At 45.5% G+C, this 21,513-nt stretch overlaps 1 protein-coding gene across 4 annotated transcripts in view; it reads right to left on the bottom strand.

Moving 5' to 3' along the window:
- Nucleotides 1-21,513, bottom strand: part of PIEZO2 (piezo type mechanosensitive ion channel component 2) — a 418,746-nt gene that overhangs the window by 70,899 nt on the left and 326,334 nt on the right. For all 4 annotated transcript variants that reach the window (XR_006889979.1, XM_046670819.1, XM_046670820.1 and 1 more), the window contains 8 exons: nt 16,872-17,077; nt 14,513-14,673; nt 7,140-7,316; nt 6,760-6,885; nt 5,172-5,372; nt 4,332-4,536; nt 4,110-4,211; nt 2,850-3,015 (listed from right to left, as the gene is read on the bottom strand). Coding sequence is in view for 3 of the 4 variants with exons in the window: in XM_046670819.1 (XP_046526775.1) it covers nt 2,850-3,015; nt 4,110-4,211; nt 4,332-4,536; nt 5,172-5,372; nt 6,760-6,885; nt 7,140-7,316; nt 14,513-14,673; nt 16,872-17,077 (1,344 nt within the window). In the remaining variant the exon portion in view is untranslated. The remainder of the gene's footprint in view (nt 1-2,849; nt 3,016-4,109; nt 4,212-4,331; nt 4,537-5,171; nt 5,373-6,759; nt 6,886-7,139; nt 7,317-14,512; nt 14,674-16,871; nt 17,078-21,513) is intronic.

Below are 21,513 nucleotides of genomic sequence, written 5' to 3'. Positions count from 1 at the left end.
CAAACCCACGTTACAGACTGGAGATGAAATGTCTCCCTGGGGATGAGAAGTAACTCGTCGCAGTGACAGTGTGGGGGGGAGGGGGGCGTGGGAGGTTTGGAGGATCTTTCCAATACCCTGTCTTTGCATGTCCCTGGGTGGAGTCAGGATGCCTATTTGGGAGCCACTCCTCCCCTATGACCTTCCTGACGGAAGGCGAGACCGCATTCAGGCTCAGTCCATAAACTGCAGCTGCTGGAGTCTCCCTCTGGGGTCACGGAGACCCCGGGGCAGCGGTACCCACAGGCCAAGTCCCATCTGTATTTGCTTAATTAGAGCTTCTTTGTTTTGGAGATTTTGCTTTGACTGTTCCACATCCCAGGTTTGAGGAGAAGCACAGGAGAACCGATTCTGGGTGAGTTATTTGACTAAGGAGTTACTTTGTAAGAGTTAATAAGTATCTCTTGATAAAATATGCACTACAGTATCCAGCATGGTTGGGAGGTGAGTTGTGCCTTAAAGGTACATTGTCAGATAAGTGAACCTTCGAACTTTACTCTTTCTAGAGTAAAATACTCAATACTTTTAAATGTTTTTACAGAATACTTTCCTAAAATATATCACACCCTTCCTTGACTTCGTACGCAAAGGAGAGTGAATAAAACGTCAGTATTTCTCAGTCTCCCAGGATCACCAGAGTTAGTGATTCAGTGTAGCCATAATATGGGAACACGTGTGTGGTCTGAAGTCAGTAGAATTGGGCTGCTGGCATTTTTGAGTGTGTGTGTATATGTGTGTGCAAGCACATGTGCGTGTTAGTGCACCCTGTGCTTTCTATAAATTTCCCTTCCTTGCCTGCAGTTCTTAATTCCTGCTCTGGAGCCCCGGCCCCACTGCTCAGCACTTAACCTGTGTAGGTTTGAAAATCATAAACCTAAACTTGTGAGAATAGCATGGGAAACACTAGTAACACCAGCCTCAAGGCCCCCTGGGCAGGTGAGCGAGCCCTCGGGGCTTGTACCTAGGACTGGAGGCCCCTGAACAGCCCGCGGGCGCCCTGGCTGCTCCGCAGAGCCGCTGGGAGCATGCAGCCGCAGAGAGGGCCTGTGGGACAACGGGCGGTGTCACAGCAGAGCCGTCACCCGCTTCCTGCTCACGGCTGTGGTAGTTCCCAGGTGACCCCTGAGGGGTCGCTTTTCTGACAGTCCTAATTGAGAAACAGATCTAAAATCCTGAAATAATTCTATTTAAAAAAGATACAGCTTTAAAAATCAGTGGTGCAAAAAAGCTTTCCAGTGGGTATGTGGTTTTCCCTTCATACAGTGTAGGGTTGAGTATGTATTTTTCTCCCTTTGCTTTAGGGAAAAGGGCGAGCTGGACTGATTTTTCTCTTAGGACCACAGAGAAGAGGTAAAAACAGAAATCTTGCTGTGTTTAGTATGGTCCTCAATTCATGAAAGAATCTTCCAGTCTACATAGCACAGCATCAAAGCAAACTCACGGACTATTTACTCAGTGTATATGGAGCCTCCTACGCTGCCGAGAGGCGCGGATGCTTCCACACCACGCAGTCTTTGCAGCTGCAGTGACCGGGTTCAAACCCTTGCTCAGTTTCCTCATCCACGAAGGAGGGAGGGTAATATTCCCACTCAGAGGGCAGTCACTGGGGTGAAATGCTGCATCCACGCAGAGCGCCTGAAACACAGCCTGCACAGAGGAAGCCCCCAGTGGCCGCCGGCTGTTAACCCTGTGATGTGCACTGGAGGCCAACAGTTCATATGGCTGGGGAATGGCGACAAGTACAAAAATAAGTGAGAAGTGGATTCTGCCCTAAGTTGCCTATCCCTTAGACTGAGGGGGTAAGATAGGTTCTTAAAATAATACCGTGCAAATACCATGCTCTAGGAGGTCAGAATCAGAGAGCTAATTTCAGTGGGGAGTCCCACTGGCTTGTACAAAACAGCCTTCTCTACACTGTGCATGAATGTGCATGAATGTGCAGCCACTCACCAGATCCTCACAGCAGTACTAGAAGATGGATGCTAACTAGGGAGGATCAGAGAGGTTTGGTAATTACTCCAAAGACAAACGGCTGGTAAAGGAGGCATAAAAAATCAGACCCATTTGTCAGACTCCTACTGCTGGTGGTTGAATTGAGTCTTAAAGGCGCTACAGGACTGCAGAGCTGGCTGGAGAGGCAGATGGCAGTGCCCTCCACAAAGTGGGCGTCAGACGAATAAACGATGAGGACTTAGGAACCCAGAGCAGGCAGAAGGAACGCACAGCAAGAAATGTAGTTTGGTTTAAACATGAACTCTGAGGAGGGGATGAGCAGACTGCCAAGATCAGCTGTCACCAGACTGCAGAGGGCAGTGGAAGGCAGAAATGGTGCTAGGAAGGGAGCCCACACACAGCCACGGAGGGGACCGCTCGAGAGAGCGCCAGCACAGGGTGGGCTGTGGGGACCAGTCCTCCTCGGTGTCCACTGAATATGGGGATAAGGAGGAAGGACGGAGGATGAGGGGACGAGGAGGAGGGATGAGGACGGGAGGAGAGACAGAGGGTAAAGATGAGGGATCTCTGCTGGATTGCCGGGAAGCAGTATTATGGGCACGAAGTCAGTTGTGTATGAAGAAGAGGAGGGAAACTGAGGCCAAAAAATTTGGTTAATGCTGGAAAATACAGAAGCAGAACTCTCATTCAGAGTCTCGGCTTCTAGACTACTGAGCCGCCTGTCTGCATTTATTGCTTAGCGTGTACAACCAGCTGATCAGTTTCCCAAGACTAGCAGAGAGAAACTGGAAGTAGAGGTCGATACTCTAAGTGAGATACACACACCAAAGTGGCTTTGAAACCTGTGCAACCGTTACCTGCAGTGAATGAAGTCTGGTACAGGGTTATGCTGGCTGAAAGAGGCTGCATCAAGGTTCATGCAAATCTCGACATTGTCTCCCGCCATGATTCGCACTGCAGCCTTATTTTCATCCTCAAAAATTTGCCTTTGTAAGGAGGCACACAGAAGCAGCATGAAGTCATCTGGCAAGACAGAGACAGAATTAAACCACCTTCTCATCTTCTGGGTTTACACAATGTAAAAAAGAGTCCTCACATGGTATGAGCTCCTAAGGGAGTCGTGTTCCCAAAGTTCATAGGGCAATTCTTCCCGGATTCCAATGTCGGGGCCAAGTCCACCTTCCCCACCATGGGTGATGCAGGAGGGACCACAGACATCCTGGTGCTCCTAGTGTGAGAGCCCCTGGATTCTGTCTGCACAGTGGTGACTGAAAGTATCAGGTGCAATTACCAGTCTCCAGGACTCGCTTATATGATAATGTTTATTTGCATTTACCTCCCACCAAAGTTCTGAGGAGGCCCTTTGAGCACTTTCCCCACTAAAGCCTCTTCCCAGAGCAGACACCGCAGTGAAGGCTTGGTGAGGGCAGGGGGAGATGGTGGGGTGATCGTGGGAGCAGAGAGTCTGGTGGAGCTGTCCTCGCGTCCGACTGCCCAGAACAGGCCTTACGTAGTCCACCAGCCGAGCTGGCAGCCTCCAGCACCACGTGGCTTCATTGTTTTTTAAATTAAACCTGAATTCAGCACAATCACTCCCTGGTTTTCAGAGCACCCAGCACACTCTATAGGTGGGGCTGCTGCAACCGGTGGATCATTAGCCTGCCCTCGGCAGGGCTGGGGGCTGCAGCCCAGCTCTAGAGCATCTGCAGTTTGGGCAGTATCTTCTTCGCCGACACAGGCTTATCTGTAGGTTCAGTCTGTCTATGGTGGCAACCAGAAACAACTGCTTCACAGAATACAAGGCCTGCCTCTCCAGTCTGCCTTCTAGAAGGTGGGTGTGTAGAGGTATGAGTGGGGAGCGGAGGGTGGGTGTGTGTTGGGAGGTGAAATTATGAAAGTGAATACGGTATTTCCAATGTTTATTTATTAATTTGGCAAATGTAATAGAGCAAGAAGAAGCCATTAACGACTTGTGATGCTAACGCATCAAGATAAGCCTTCGCGTGGTCAGAAAGTGCGGTGAGGAAGCAGAGGGGCTAAAGCACAGCACACGAAGACGAATTAGCAAATGCAGCAGCACCAGCAGCGCCCCGCGGCCCTGGGGCCGCAGCACTTACAGACGAGAAACACGGGGTTGGGCCGCACAATGAAGTCTGGGAAGTACAGCCACTTAATGATGTTGTCGTTGAAGCTGGCACCCTTGAATCTCCACGGGTAATCTGCAGGGAGGGGAGTGGTGGAGAGCAAGATCAATACCCTTGTTCACTGCCCTTCGCTTGACCGCCCACGCTGGAGGGGCTGGGGGTAAGAGCAGCTGGCTCCGGGAGGAAGCCGCTCACCTCTGCAAGGGGCTGGAGGGATGCCAATGCAGATGAAGTACTGGAACGTGATGATGCAGGCCAGGAAGCAGCAGTACTTGGGCCAGATCTCCGCAATGGCTTTTCTTCTGCGTCGATATAAGACAGCGATCAACCAGCAGGCGTGAATCATGGCATAGAAGTCCATTCGCTGCCCAATGACGTTCACTGACATTAGGAAACAGGTCTGCATGAGGAGGAAAAGAGGCACAAAAATTGAGTTTCAGGGAAGGGGAGTGGCGTCAGCTGTCAGCCCTGAGGGCAGGTCTCTGCTTATGTTTGCCAAGTCTTGCCTCTTTTGGGTGTCTTTCATTGTGAGGACAGCCATACTGTACAAATGACTAGGTCACTAAGAACCACTTCAGATGGTGCTGAGAACTCCAGCTACGATCTCTTCATGAAACATCAGTGTTCCAAATATACTCTATTAAAGGGCGGGCTCCACCACGCCATTGCACGTCCTAACAGTCCATTTGGCTAAGGTTACACTTTCGGAATGCATAAAACAGAAAGAAGATTAGCAACATTTTATTCTTAATAGGAAACCAGTTAAAATGTCAAGTAATAACCACGCATCCGTAAGATCACAGAGATGCAGAGTGGCCCAGTTCACCACTGCAGAGCGGGGGCGATGGCACCTGGTCTTGGAAGACTGTCAACCAGGCCAGGTTAACCCTTCAGGGCTCTCCTCCCGCTGATCCCGAGAAGACAGAAATCACGGCATGGAGATGCACAGTGAAGCTCCTGTGGCCAACTGGCCAAAAGCAGCTACTGGAATTTTCACAGAAATGAGAAAGAAAACACATCAACAAGGAAACTTACCTCTAGGCCAAACTTGTAGAAGAAGTAATTTATGAAATACTTGGCACAATTAATAAGTCCATCATCTAGATGGAGCCTTGTAATGTCGTGAAAGATGGTTTTAGACACGGGGGCTGTGAGATTGTTCCGACCTCGATAGTATTCCTGATGGCGGTAAATTGTAACCTCGAAGGCCAGAATGGCCAGCATCAGGAGGTTATTCTACGAAGCAAGAGAACATAGTTGTGTGAAGCCAAAAGCTTTAGGACACGGTAATTTTAAGCAATCCTCATAATAAATCATTTTATTCCATTCTTGATGTCTAAAAGGACAATGCTTTATAAAAATCCCTCCTCTATAAAATATGAGCCTTGAATTCACTTCCTTGTTCACTTTCTCTGTTCTAAGATAACAAGGGTAGAGTTATCTCCACTATGCAAGTCTGGCTCATTTCTATGATTACAGGGTCTGGAATCTCCAGACAAAAGACTGGTGATGCATGTTCCTATTTCTGTACTGGGCAGCTGTGTCCAGTGACTTTGGGAGAATGGGCCAGCCTATGTGCAACTAGAAGGACAAAACACTTCTACAGCATTCTACAAGGACACCCGTGCAAAGAGACTAAGCTGGAAGTGTGGGATCCACGTTAGAGGGGAAATTTTTGTACGCCTCCAAAATCTGGCTAGAGAGCATGCTGAGGACAATAAAATAATAATAGTAATAGTGAGGATAATAAACTAGTTAACATTTATGGAACCATATGGACCAGACACTATTCTAATCACCCTTTTCAAATATAAGTTTGTTTCATCCTTATAACAGCTCTTTATGCTAGATACTATTTGTACATTACAAATGATATCTGCCATATGAGGAAAAACTAGAAAGCTACACGGCCAAAGAAAAATGAGACACTTAATACATTTAAAAATTCCTGGTGTTGAGCATAAATCTTTTATTTTTAAGTGCATTGTCAGAATAATATTATTAAGACTGCTCAGATTATCCATCAAAGTACAGTGTGGAATACCTGAAGTATATTGCTTTCATTATGTTTGTTACAACTGTTTGCAGAGTTCCTTCTTCAAAGATATGCTCTTTTTATTTGATTACTTCTAAATGTAATGTATGCTCTTTATTAAAATTTGTAGAGAAACAAAATTTAGACAGCTAAAATTTCTTGTAATGCTAAACCTACTTCTCAGAAATAATCACTACTGACCATTTGGAGTATTTTACTCAATTTTTTTCCTCTGTGTCTAAAAGAGATCATACTATGCACGGCATTTGAAATTTGCTTTTTTCAAAATAAAATAATACATTTAGGGCATCTTTCAATGTCTGATATTATCAATCTACGTCAATCTTTTAGTGGGTCTATAATGTTCCAGTTAATATATTTGTCATACTTTATTCAATTAATCTCAAACTACTTGATCAGTTTCTTTTCAGCACAATGCAATACTGATTTAGTCATTTGTTTCGAAGGTGATTCCAAATGTCACGTAAGAAGCTGAGGTTCCCTCCAACGTGATATTAGGGGTCTCAAGGAATGGATTCCAGACAGCAACTGTGCAGGGGCACAAACTAAGCTTGATGAAGACTTTACCCTCAGGTAGACCAGCAAAGGGGAGGACTTCCTCAGGCCAACCCACTCTGTCGGGTCAATAGGAGCGTTGTAGAGCAGTGACTTGTTCAACTGCTGGAGGGGGACATTCGTTTGGTTTTCATTTGGCTGAAAAGAAGAGAAAAGGGAGTAAAAAATGGCTCCATGGATTAGAAGAGTTCAGATTATTCTCCTTGAGCTTTGAGCAAATGGACATGGGAGGGGATGGGAAGGTGGAATCTCAGCATGAGAAGAGACTCGTGACTTAAGGGTGAGACTAGTGACGTAAAGGCCAGAGAGAACATGCTTGCAGAGGCAGGATCCCCCCTATCTGCCTCACTTGGCTAAAGGCCAGTCAAGGAGCTTCCCCATCTGAGGCTCACCAAGGAACAGTTAACAGAAAAGTTCTCAGGCTTAATGGTTTGCAGCTGGTACAACATTTTGCAGACGATGATCACACACGTCCAGACAGTGCAGACACTTGAAGCCAGACGGCGTAGCTTGGCGTATGGCAGAGCAAAAGCCCAAGAAATCAAAAATACATAGTTGAACAGAGACACCTGAAAACATAAAATGAGAAATGGGGACAAGAATACGTAACACAGCATAACACCCACAAAATGTGGCAACTTGGTTTATTCAGTGCAGCTCAGTTCGGCAAAGGCTGACTGAGTTCCTCACGTGTGCAAGGCATTGCTCTAGTGTAGGGGTACTAAGATAGGTCTTGGGTGGCGGACAGATGTATAACCAGATGATGTCAATATAACGTAGCATTGGCTAAACTAGAGATGTGAACAGGCTCCTGTGAGATTATCCAGAAGGGTGCTTGTCCCAATCTGGAGCTTCCAGCAGCAGTTCCTGGAAGACACGTTGTCTGGTCTGAGGCTTGAAGGATGCATAAAATTATCCAGGCCAAGAAAGGTGAAAAGTGCATTCCAGGTAAAGGATATGAGAAAAGACAGGAAAGGAGGAAGTAGAGTGGTGGGAAGAGGTGACCCCCAACAATTAGCAATTCTAGAGTTGAAAGCAGTGAACTGCAGAAGCAAGTGTGGCTGGAGATGCAGCTGGGAGCCACATTGTGGTGGACCCCTTTAAATCATGCTATGGCCCATGAGCCCCTTCTGCAGAAAATTGAGAGCCACTGAAGGGATTTACACTGGGAAATCTTAAAGAAAGATTGGCATTTTATTTAGGTAAGTGTCATGAAGAATGGAGGTGTACCAATGGGGGTTAGACCAGAGGTCAGGGGGCCAGTTCCCAGGTGCTGCAATGACCTAGCAGCTCAATGACAAGGGCCCCAGCTCGGGCAGTAGGGCAGAGATCGGGGGAACCGTGGATTGGAGATGGGAAGCAAAAATAGCAGGATTTGGTGACTGGCTTGGAAGTGGGGAGTGGTAAGGGAGACAGTGTAAGGAATGCCTCCCAGGTTTCTGGCTTGGGAGCCAGAGCCTTGAGCGGATGACAGGGCCACTACTGCGATAGGATCTGGATTCAGGGCAGGTGCCCAGAGGGAAGGCAATGACTTCAACTGGGTTTAGACTGTGTGTGTTTGTTGATCAGATGAAGTGTCCAGTCACTTCTGACAGTTCTCCATAGCTAACAGTTCATTGAACGGTATAGAAGCACCACCATCTTCTTCAGCCATGGAAAATGTCCATTTATTCTACATAGTGTTAAAAGAATATCCTAGGAAGATTTAATATTATCAGGTGCAAATAACAGCATGCACTCAACTGATAAAATTGAACATGTAGCACGTGCTACACACTGTGGGCTGTAAGAAGCACAGGTGCCTGTTTGGCCTACAAAAACTATAAACACGAAACGTGAACACTCCAGGGCAGGATTTAGTTCTGCCATTTGTTACCTTTCTACTCTTCTACTTAATTGCTTGTCACTGTCCAAGGCAAGGAACCTCTCTGAGAATTAAGTGCTGAAATATTAGGGTAGTAAGAGCTGCCTTATGGAATTAATTGAGGATGAAAGAAATACTGTACAGGGAAGTACCCTGTAAACTATAAAGCACTCACAAGCACATATTTTGGTTAGCTGGGTGAATTCTCCTCCTCAGTCATTGGCAAGTGTCATGCTAATTGGCATGTTAAAAAGCAACTCCCATTAAAGATATTCTGAAATTAAGTCTCTTTGTTATGTCTTTTATTATGTATGTAAGGCAGTGAGTATAAAAACAGTACAATAAATTTACATAGAACTTTCAGTTTTTTGAGTGATAGAGAAAGAGAAGAAAAGATAATATCTTTTATCAAGTCCAAACTAGGTTCAAGATGACATATCCCAAGTGGATCCTTCCCCTCCAGAAATACTGGGGCAGTGCTGGTGAGAGCTGCATGAAGAGCCTGGCCATATGATGGAGGACGAGCCCTGCCGGCCTGGGCTGGGCCAAGGCGCACGGGGCCGCACAGCTGGTCCTCTCAGCCAGGGTCAGGGAAGGTTGCCCAGAGTACCTGCCATGCAGACAGGAGTGAGCCAGGCAGAGGGACTGCAGGTCCAAGGCCCTACAGGCAAGGGACAGCATGGTGTGGACATCCTTGGGGCAGCTAGAGGCCAACATGAGAGCACTATGATCTGAGTCCATTTGGAGGACTCTGAAATCCACCAAGTGGTCAGGGTGTCTGGGAAGGAAATGGCGAAGTGGTCCAGGGCCAGATGATAAGGGTCTTATATCATGGGATTGTGAGGATGAGAGAGCTGTTGAAAGTTTTCAAGTAGAGGATTATCATGATCATATTTACACTCTGGGAAGATGATTCTGGCCACATGATGGAATACATATTGGAAGAAGGAAAAATTTTCTCCTTCCAGCAGACCTGGGAATCTGTTAGAGTGCTCTAAAAGGAAACGAAGTAGAGGTGGGAGCTTAGTTTTAGAGATATTTAGGTAAAGGTGCTTTGCGGACATGCAAGAAGTGAGGTCATGTTCAGATGCCCAGGTCTGCAGCTCAAAGAGAGGACTGGACCGATGATACAGACTTCTGACCCACAGCGTGTGGACCGCAAGTAAACCACAGGAGAGGAGGAGGGCACCCATGGAGGGTCTGGAATCACAAAAGGGGCTGTGGATAGAACTGGAGAACCCTGGAGAGGAGCTGGCAGAGGAGCAGCAGCCCAGGAATGAGAAGAAAAGCGAGGACCCTGGCAGCAGAGGGCCAGAAGCGCGTGCTGACCTGGGAACAAATGCTCACATCACCGACATCCAACGTCGGAGAGACTCAAGTAAGATAAGGACTGAAAAACCTCCGTGAGGTGGGCATTCTTACTTTCATCATTCTACAAATAGGAAAACTGGCGCTCAGACAAGTGTGACACTTCGTTCCATGCAAACATGGCTCATGAGGGTCTCATCATTTCGCTGATGACAGAAATCTTGTGGAATGTACATTAAAATCAAAGAGACAAATACCTGGGCCCCAACCAATACCTGATGCTTGGGGATTTCTAGGGAAATACCTGGTCGTCCACGTATATAACAAGTGACCAGGTGATTCTTATTATTCTTGAGGTTACTATCTTAAGAGAGGAGCCTCTGGGCACTGTGGCTCCCCGGCCTCCCTCTCTCCCTCAGAGCACCCACAGCTTCAATGTTCACCCACCCAGTGCAACCACTCACAGGAGTGCCCCCTCCTTGTGCACCCAGAGCTTCCTGGGGACACCTCTAACCCAGCTCTTCAAGTGTCTTTTGCTTTTATTTACCAGCCATGGCCATCAGACTGCGAGCTGAGACAGGACCTGTGTCTGTCATGCTCGCACGCTGGCACCAAGCACAGTGGAAGCATTCAGTTGATTGTAATTTATGGCAAGTACATGATAAAGGCTAAATGAATGCTCAGCGAGAGAGAAAGTTGTAATAATAATGAAACAGCAACTGATTTCTAGGAGAAATCTCAAGTTCGCAGAGTTCTTCTGTTTACTTCCTTCCCTCAGTCAGTATTTATTGGGCTTCCACAATTGGCCAGCCCTCTGGGAGTTTCTGAGGATACTGAAAGAAATGAGGCATGACCTCCTTCCTCAAGGAATAACGTGATCTCACAGAGCTCTCTAGGAAGCTTTTGAAATTAGAAACATAGCTGCATATAAAAAAGGAGAAGAGAATGTTACATATACTTTTAAATCTAGGTCATTCCAAAGTGGCGTTGCTCTGAGTAACACATGCCGACATAAGAGAAAGGTTTCTGTGACAAATTCTTCCCCAGTAGGCTCCTCTTCCTCAGATGCCCAGGACGATAACCTTTGAAAGGTTTAATATTTTCGGAAGAAATCACCCTGAATGTTTGTGAAAACAAGCACCCTTCCTGAGGGCCTTGGATGGGGATGGTTTGAACCCAAAGCAGGTGGCCACACCTCTTAAGATTTAACTGCGGATATTACTTTGTTCTCATTTTGCCCTTTATTGATCAGCAATTTTTGAGAAAGGATATTTCTTGTGTTAATCAAAATTAATAAGCTATTAATGGCAAATATATGTAGCACCTGCCCTTGCTGACGGGCTTCTCCAGTTGGGGATGAGTCAAGCCTCCAAAGCACAGAGGCCCCTGCAGGTATAAATCAGCAGCTGAGAGGTGCACAACCTTGGGGGCTGCTGGTCATGGGTGAACAGTGTCCCCGGAACTGTGCAACACAGGCACCCTGATGCGAACGGCGGCACGTGCGCCTTTGTTATAATCAGATAAAATTCAGACACGTTACACACTGGATTGTCATATGGCTCCTTCCAGGAACCAAACACAAGAGTCAGTGCTTGTCTCTCTTCCCCTACTGTACTGGGTCGAGAAAGGGGTCAAATCAAAGTGCCGTGAGGCACCAGGTTAGAAGAGACGGAGATAGAAGCTTCCACAACGAGGTGCTAGCCACCCATGTGGAAAGTTCAAAACAGTTCATCAGAAACCATTTAGGGGTCTTTAAAGTCCTCCAGGAGGATACAAATGAGTCAAGACAGTGAGGATTACAGGAGGGAGCGCGAAGTGATTTCTTCATAGAGAGGTGCTTCTGTCTATCCCCACCACAAGACAATGGGGTGGGGAGAAAGGGATGCAACATTCTCCACCCAAAGCCCCAAGTGAGGAGCTTCAAGTAGGACCACTCCGAGATCTCAGCGTGTGCATCCTGGAGTTTGGGCACAGAGTTTGTGTACTGGTGTGCAACTTCTACCCAGAAAATCCAGCTGGCAAGGAGACCTCGGCCGCTGTGGTGGCAGAACACAGTGGGCGGCTTCACTGGGATCCAGGAGCTCCAGTAGGACAGAGGCTGTGTAAATGTTGCCCTTGGACCTGATGTGGGAGGCAGAGAGCCTCAGAAGCTCTTCTGAGTACTGCTCAAGGGGACTGCCTGCCAGGGTGATGGGGCTTCACCAGAAAGGGTCCAGGAGGAGAGGATGCTGGGAACCCAGGGCTGCCTGATGGGTCACAGCCCCAGAGGTGCTGCTGGGGCCCCTGAAGAGGAGCCTCCATGAGACAAAGGTAGGTTTAATCGGCTGCCAGCCCAGAGTGTGAGGCCATCCTATGATAGCAAAAGTCAAATCAGAATATCCCCCATTCTCACCTCACCCACTCGCCGGGAGTCTGGTAACAGACGTTAGTTCACCGGAGCAGGGGAGGCAGGGAAGGGAGATAAATGGGAGAAAGAAAGAAGCAGCCAGAAGAGGACATGGTTCTAGCTGGGTAAGAGAGCAGAGTTTTGATTCTTTCCTGTGGCTGGACAATTTTAATTAATGAAGTGAGCTTTTGCTTGCTATTTACGGTAACTAGAGGACTTTCCATGTCCTAGGAATGATAAGAAAGTGTTTTGCACTCAGGAGCATGGAGAAAAGTTTCCCTCTGGAATACATTTTACAGCGACAGTAGAGACCTGAAATAAAGTTGTTTTTATAATTACGCCCCACATGTTCCCATCACTCAGTGCTCCAAGGACGTTAATAAGAGTTAGCTGTGAACATGTTGACTGGAGTCCAGAGTCCAAAGTCAGTGTAGGGAGGGGACAGACCTCAGTGGTGACAGGATCCGAGGATCCTGCAGTAACTCCCGCTTGGGTGAGGAAACCTTTTCGGTGCGTGGGATGACATCATATGGAACTCGGGGGATACACATGGGGGTGAAACCATCGTACAACAATGGGATTCCGGCAGATGCAAGTAGCAGCAGGAGCACAATTGCTCTGATTCATGAGTCTCTGACATGCTTTAAAGTTATAGAGGAGAGAGTTGGAATTAGGAATGAAAATTCCAGAAGTCTGCACAATGTGTGGATCATAGAGAAGGAATTGCTCATATGCGATCAAAAGCCATTTTTCTAATAGTGTAATAGGATGAATAGGTCATGAGACTTTACTGTCTTGACAGCCTATTAACAAGATATTCTCGAGGCTCATTAAAGATGATTTTAAAAAAACTATGTCTGCCTTTTGTTTAGGATTTGTAAGAGAGTGGTGTCACTGAACACCTCTTTGTCTTTCTGAACTCTTTAGGATGGATCACTGAGAGTGGACTTTCTGTGCCCTAATAGCGCTCATTTCTCTTTCATTTAACACTCCCATCATCAAATTGCCTTAATACGCCTCCACAACTCTGCAACACAACTTCTCATGCCGTCACAATCATCTGGACATCAGATTTGGTTAATTTACAAACGGCATTTGCTCATTTTTAGCCAAATGCCTTCTCTTGTTCTTAATCTTAATTTCATTGCTCCTTAATATTCTGACCCTCAGATTCTGTCCGAATTGGTCAGTTCACCTGTACAGTTAAAATGCTTAAGCTCTTTCGTTTTCAACTAATATACATATAGGGTAGATTGCAGTTCTGATTAAGGTATGGACTTGGTTACTTAACAGTGGAGCATATGTCATTTTCTGCCACCAGTCCCACAGGGAGAGTGGTTTCTGCTTTGTTCCCACCTGGCAATGGTCCCCCATCCATTTCAGATGATTTGTACGAAATGGGAGAAAGCTCCGGTTTAGACTGGAGCATTTAAATTAAGGTTTATCCCTTAGTTACCTACTTGTGAAACTTTTGGGGTTTATAGTATTATAGTTGTAACATTATGTTGTTATTTAACTTTTTGAAAATTATTGGCAGTGGTTCCCTGACTTAATTTTTAGTGGGCACAGACTCTTTGAATTGTCACCAACTCACAAATAGTCCAGGGACATTAGAAGTATGTGAAAATTATTTGCTGATAAATTGAAAGAACGCTAATCTCTCCACAGTGAACATCAAATAATTACTGGCTGAATGATGACTCTCCTCTTTCCAGATGAGAAAGCAGAAGTGCAATTACAATGTTGAAAGACTGTGTGCCTTGTCTGAAAAAAACCAGTAATAAACAGAGTGAACTCCACTAAAGATTTTACTAAATTTTGGAACCTGAGTTTCCTTGGTAACACACACTGGAATGTTACTGATTTCCTCAGAAGAATTTGCAGAGACAGACTCCCATGTGCAGTCAGACCGGCACCTGCTCTCACGCACTTCAATAAAGGCTGGATGAAAAGAAAGAACCCGTGCACTGTGACCAAGCCAGTCAGCAAGTGAGCCAGGAGCCCCCTTCTCCACTATGCTCCCCTCTTCTCAGGACACCCACCCTTTGGTTTTCTGTATGACAAAGTGTATGCGCCTATCTTAGAACCTCGGTGTTCTAATGTAATGGGAATTACACTTAAAAAAAAAACCATGGACAGTGGGAAAAGGAAAATGATGACCTACTGTGGCTCTGTTTGGCCTGACGATACAGCAAACGTGCACTTGCCTCTTTCACAGAAACCCAGATAATGTACGATGAAACGATTTTGATGATATGCAACTCCAAAATCCACCACATGAACACCTGCAGCTTGTGAAAATACTCCAGGAATTTTAAGAAGAGCACAGTAAGGCGGTCAATCACCAGGTGCCATTTGTTCCTTAAATCTGCAAAATAGGAAATTCACCAAAGAGCATCAAAAGGTGTTTTTTTAAATTATTATTATTTAAAGCATATCTCATAGCATTTGGATTGGAACGAGATGCTGCAAAATAACAGTAGTGGAAGAATTCTAAGAATACCAACATTTGGAGGCAGGGGAGTCTAAGAAGCCCACAGCATGATGATGACTTGGACATCACACACTCAGACTCTGAGGAACAAGGCTACTTTTATCCACCTTTTAATTAAATTAGTGTGAAGAATAATTTTGATCTTATTTACTCTGAAGGCTGAGCTATACTGCCCTAATTTCCTGAGAAGATTAAGTAACTGAGCTCCCTCTAAATGACATTTTTCTTGCCAAAACAGTGCTTGCAGAAGTGTCAGTTTTCTTTAACTAGGGGGAGGCTCAAGCTCACCAGTCACCTTGGAAGAGTGAGCCAGGCAGGAAGGGCTGGCTCCTTGTTGCAACTGAAAATGAACACTGAGGATCTGAACGACTCGTCTCAGTTCACGAAATGTGATCACACTCATTTTAATCATAACTCTTTGTTTCCTCCCCAAAGCTCCAGTGCATGGCTGTGTGTCCTAGTTGTAAGTTGCTCTAGTTCTACTGTGTGAGCTGCCACCACAGCCTGGCTCCTGACAGACGGGTGGTGTGGTTCCACACCCAGGAAGCGAACCAGGGCCGCTGAACCAGTGAGCGCGGAACTTTAACTACTAGGCCATCAGGGCTGCCTCTTAATCATAACTTTTAATTGAGTTAATAATTTTCTTCTTTCCCCCTTGTGCTAGGGAGTCTTATTTTGTAGACTAGCCTCATGCTTCTGTCTGGAAGGACCGTCCTGGTTAATCTGAAGGACAGTCATGAGAGGGCTGTTTTGTGGAATCAGCACACCACCACATCTGTCAACAAAGGCTCAGAAGCCCAGGCAGATAGGACCCCAGTGTCTCTCAGTAGCTTCTTTACATGGCTGGGTGGTTGGAACAGTCACTGTGCTTGGTTCTGAAAGTTTAAGTAAGGTTTTAGTTATTGTGAAAAATGCTTATTTACAAAATGGCTCAGATATCTGTACAAAGATTCAGTTCATAACTGAGCACACTTTGGAGGTGTGGGTGGCAGGTACAAGAGGGAGTGCAAGGAGAAGGTGCAGTCCAGTTTTCCATGAGATCCTATTAGTACAGCTCCAAACCTGTCTTCAAGGAGTGTAGCAAAGTCCCAGGCCTGAGTCCTCAGTCCTGCAGAGCTGGGTTCTCCCATCTCACTGAGGAACCATGATGCTCAGACACGGAGAGAGCACTTCTGGGCCTCTCCTGAGGTCTTCTGAAATGATGGCAAAGGAGGCCAGCTTTGGGGAGCTTGCCTTTGGCAGGGATCTTCCACCTCACGCTGCTCTTTTATTGTCCACTTTGTAAAGCACAGAGCACCAGCAAAGACAAGCACAGCATCTCACTGTGGCAGCCCCAGGACAACGCCCCCAAAGGCCATGCTCTCTGCTTCCTCCCTGACTTTCTGGGAATTGCCAAACAGATGAAACTCTTCACCTTTTATACTCTCTGTCAGATAATGTGTCCTGATCACCAAGGACATCTAATTCTCATCAGGCCCTCTTAAAACATTAATTTCAAGCCTGTGAATAAATATAGGAAAGACGAGCCTAAAGAACAAAGAGGGGAAAACCTAAAATAACAATTACAACAAAAAAATCTCTAGGAGTTGGCTAGAAATGATCATTATCCAATTGCTCATTTTCTCCTCTGGTTCCTATGTCCTAAAACACAAGAACAGAACTAGAAATATATTCTTAATGATCAGTTTCCTGGAAAGCCTCAGAATGATTTCTTCAAGGATGTGTTTGAAAAGGCCACGTCTAGAACTTTCAGAAATTCTACACAGCTGCTGTTTCTGCTCTGCCCGGCCTCAGCTTTCTGACTGGGTATTGGGTAACTGCCAGCCCTCCGGCATCTCGCCAGGATCACCACTGGTGGATCCATAGTTATAACCAGCCATCTGCTCTCTTCTTCTAAGTCAGAAGTAAAAGAAAATTGTTGGAACAGGAGTGTTATGACTCCAGCAACCGAAATAAATAAAACACACCCCAATTTTTATTTCACAACTTGGTCAAATATATATCCATTTGGAGTAAGTCAGTGTTGCATTCGCTCAGTCTCAGCCAGCATTTTCTGGTAGTGAGCAGATTACCTGACGTCCCTGCCTCCTCCTCTTCCTCTTCCTCCTCCTCCTCCTCCTCACTGTCTTTCCCAAGCTCAGCCTTCTCAGCTTTCTCAGGGCACCCCTCCAGCTTCTCCGCACCAGGCTCTGCCGGCTTCCCCATCTCCGGCGCCTGCAGGCTGGCGGTCAGGTTCATCATGGCGAGGTCCGGCAGGCTTCCCTCAGGGTGCGCCAGTCTGTTGGCAGAGCAGCCGAGTCAGAACGGGAAGGGGCCAGGAGAGACGTGAGTGAGGGGCAAGGAAAAGGGGGGTAAACGGAAATGAGAATCAGTGCATGTACGCAGGCCTTGCAATGTGGGGTTGTTAGCGTCTTGTCACTTTTTTTTTAAAGCTCTTTCTATAAACAAACTGTCAACTCAGGTTTTGTTAGCTTTTCCAATTCATATTCTAGTGATTAGTCAGTAATGAGAGCTATCGACACCTAAACTTGACATTTTTCCCAGAGGAGAAAATGGCCAGAGTTTAGGATGCAGAAGCATGAAATGGCACCATGTAGAGCAAGCATTTCATGGCTTCACAGGGGGACTTACTCATTTTGGTGGATTGGTAATTTTTTCTTGATGCTGCTCAAAGTAATTGAAATAGAGAGGAAAAAAAGGAGATGAGAACAGAAGAATTATAAGGAATGTCAGAGATCACACATCATGCTACACATCATCCACTAGTGCATTCCTGTAGGCCGGCTGCAGGAAGTCCTAATGCCAAACGCATTCCAGCAGGGCGTCAACAGCGTGCTTCTGCTGGGGACCTAGGCTTGGCAGCTGATTTGAGAGTGGACAGGATTGCAGGTTGTAAAGGAGAGGACACATAGACTACTGAGGCAAATTATGTCATGCTTCTTTTAGTTATGCAGCAAACTACCCCACAAGAATCAAGTCATCCACATTTTAAATAGGTTTTTATTTAAATTCTTAACTAATGTGTGTTTCAGTCAACCTTTGCCTAGACTCATCCCACTCTGCCGCCATCTAAAGCATATGCAGGGGAAGCCGAACGCCTTCAGGGGAAGAAGTCAGCGTGCCAGCCCTGTCCGTGGGCACCGCTGTGAACCGCCGGACCAGTCGTCAGGAGAGAATGGTGTGGGCGAGGCCGAGGGAGGGGACGCAACCAGAGAGTTACAGCCCATTTCAGAGTGGACAAGAACAAGTACGACCTTTCTCCCGAATTTCTAAAATCGTACCTTTGCATTCACAGCCAAACAAATGTTTGAAGGAACATCCGTGGGCAATAAAGTGGATATTAGGAAAAGGTCTACTGGAAACACATGTAGTCTTCTCCATTTGCAATAATTCATCTACACATTTCAGCCTGCTTGTAGCAGGATGGACAATTAATAATGTTATTCTTTCTACATAATTATGGGCTCTGAGTAAATTATTTAACCTTTCTGGAATTAATTTTCTATAAAATGAGGAAGTTCATCTAGATAAAAATCTAAGCTTCCTTGCAAATCATTGGCTTTATATTTGAGACATACCTATGAGGTTGGCTAACTGCTTAACGAATTTGTACAGTCCTTAAACTTTTAGAGACATTGTCATTCAAAACGAATTCCTTTTAACAGGGTGTCAAGTAGGTAAATTATAGAATGCCAGAAACAAATTGCTGATTGAATGAAGAAAGAATGTTCCCAGGATGGTTCAACATTGGTGGAAGGAATTATGCTGACCTAATACTTTCTCATTTTCTAAAGGTGGTCCATTCACCCTCCCGTCTCTGGGCAAGTGCCGCAGGCTTGAAGCTGCAATGCCCCATCTTATAGACAGCACTGCACGCCACACCTCGGGGCCCACATCTGCTGCACCTGCTTCGTCAGGACACCACACATTACATGGTACTGAGTGCAAAGGCAGTCAGGTGTCACACGGCTGTCAGTATTTATGTGTTCTCCTCAGCACTGCCAGGGGATTGCGTGCTATAAGTGAGAAGACACTTTTCATTGTGCCAGGAATTTGGTAGTTTTTAGTGTGGAAGTATGACCATCTCAGAGTGCATTTCTAATGTCTACCTCAACACTGCCACGACTTCACATTGACAAGAAAATAGCTTTCCAATAATTAGTGTTATTTATGGAGGGAAACTTACAGAGAAGTGGCTCTTTCTGCAGCTGCCACTATGGCTACACAACAAAAAGTCCTCAAGCAAGGAGGCCCCCAGTGCCAGGGGATACAGCCAGGGCATACGGAGGGGAGGTCACGGCATAAGGCATCAAAGAAAAACTCCAGAGGAGGCCTTTTGGAAGTATGTGCAGAAGCTCTACTTTTGGAAGCTTGTAACAGTCCACAAGAGATGTGGGACTTGATGATGCTGACAGCGAAGAGAAGCGAGTCGCTGTGTCTGACACCGCTCGTTGCCCTCTGACATAATCCTTATGGGGGAGCAGGGCATGTAACAGCTGGGTGCATGCCCTCTGGAGCAGTCTAACCTCACGAGCTTCCAATGGATGACAACAAAGAAAAAAGGGAAAACACGTATCAGGGTGTCATTTACTAATCCAGGAGTTTGTTAACTCTCTGAGAAATTTCACTGAGAAAATCTGCAGGCATAAAATGTGTATAGACAAAAATATTTTCAATGCATGATTGGAGTATACTATTTGAAAAAGACACGTGCGAATCCTTTCATTTTTATCATAGCATTTTTTTGGAGGCAATACAGAATAATGTTAAAAGCATGCTCTTTGGAATCAGAAAGACTTAGAGTCAAGCCTCAACTAGATAACTTACTCCCTTGGTGACTTGGCAAAACTCCTCACCCTGTCTTTTAAGTCTCAGTTTGCTGATCTGTAAAATGGAATAACAATGCCCATTTCATAGGATGTTGTGAAAATTCAGGTGATTTCTGTTAAGCACGTCCCACAGTGCTTATAAGGTACACAGGAATATTCTTAGAGTAAGGAGCCCTCCGCTAATGGCAGATTTCCATAGACTGTGTGGATCAACGTGCCATAAATCCATGCTAATGAAGAAGAGGAATTGGAAACCTGCCTTGCAAGGGGCACGCAGCAACAAGGCCCTCCACTTGGAGCATAATTCCGTCATCAGCACGTTCTGTAACAGAACTTGAGTACTGAAATGGCCATTCAGAAGAAAAAGAGCGAAGGTTTCTTCCTTGAGAATCTATCTCCAATACTCTCAACGTTCTAAGCACTCTGCTGCCTGCAGATCAGTCCCCCCACTGCCTTCTCTGAGCGGGTGCCTGCTGCAGAGGCGGGCTGGCTGCGATGCAGACTTCACTGGCGGAACCAGCCTCCAGTTTGCTCTAACAAAAAACTGTGCCAGTTCTCCAGGAGAGCCTGGGTACCTTCATTTAGCTTCTTTCCTCTAGCAAATTTCAAAAAAGGGATCCCGATTTTGCAAAAACTAAATGAAAAACCACATTCTAGTAAAAAAAAAAGGGTCCCCTGAAACTTCAGGCTATGCAATTTATAATACTTGTAATTCTTGAGTGACCATCATGTGCAAATTATCTAATCATCTTATGAAGGGGTTTATTTTGGGACTCCAAACAGACCTGGTGACAAACTGGATTCTCAGAACACAAGCCCCCAGGGCCCCCTCCAAATCCCACTTTTTTGGAAGCCTTTCCCTCCGGGAGTTAATTTTCTTCTCTTTGCATTTTCTCTAACCATCCCTGTAACTTCGTTTCCTATGACCCAGGCTCTCACTCTTTCTTAAACAAAACGGCCCTCTCCTGCTGCATCGTAACAAAGCAGATAACATTCTTCCGTTTGTTTATCCGCCCACTCCTTCCTTCATGCTGCCAGGGCTTTGTACAGTTCTCTATATGTGAATTTCTGTACAATTTCATTCTAATTATTGCCCTGGGCACTCTCCCCTTCAGGGCAGAAATCCAGTCTTACTCCACTCATTCCCCTTGCAAAAGGAAGCATTGTGCTTGGTATACACTATGATTCACCGAATGTTTGTGACTTCTATGCACTGGAGAGGTCTTCTTATTTGAAACAGAAGAAACAAATTATGTTACATTGAGAGTTGAAGAGGTTTAATTCTGTACTAGAATTTGACTTTGAAAAGCCACATATTAAGCTAATTTCCATTAAAGAAAATGGAAATTGTACAATTGTAAAATCTCCTTAGTCTAAATACCATTTATTCATAACTATTCTAATTTGGATTACGTGGTAATATAAACTGCACTTATCCATTCGTTAGACTATTAGAAAAAAAGGAGATGTTTTTCAAATTTGTAGGGTTCATAAGTAACATTTAAAGTAGAATATTTACACTGTTTAAGATTATTTTCTAGAACTGATAAGCACTTTTAGAAGACTTTTAGAAGACTGCATTCTCTGATGAGCAATTCGTTTGTAAATTGAATAGCACATCTTAAATGTGAGTGGTAGTAATTCCTATAAAAAATCTACTAGGGAGGATTGGGTGTGATGGGGTGTGGAACTTCCCCACAGTTATTCACCTCATCAAATTTTATCAGTCACCACCATCCTCAACACCGCCCCCGACCTCACACCTGTAAGGTCGTGTCTAAATTTTAATCAACTCAGAAGCTGAATGTAGGCATGTCCTCTCCTTCATCCAGAACTCACATTTACAAATACATTATTCTCCCTATGAAACAATACTGAGCATAAA

The sequence above is a fragment of the Equus quagga genome, chromosome 9 (genome assembly GCF_021613505.1).
Source record: "Equus quagga isolate Etosha38 chromosome 9, UCLA_HA_Equagga_1.0, whole genome shotgun sequence".
Lineage (NCBI taxonomy): Eukaryota > Metazoa > Chordata > Mammalia > Perissodactyla > Equidae > Equus > Equus quagga.
This window is presented reverse-complemented; position numbering and strand designations above follow the sequence as displayed.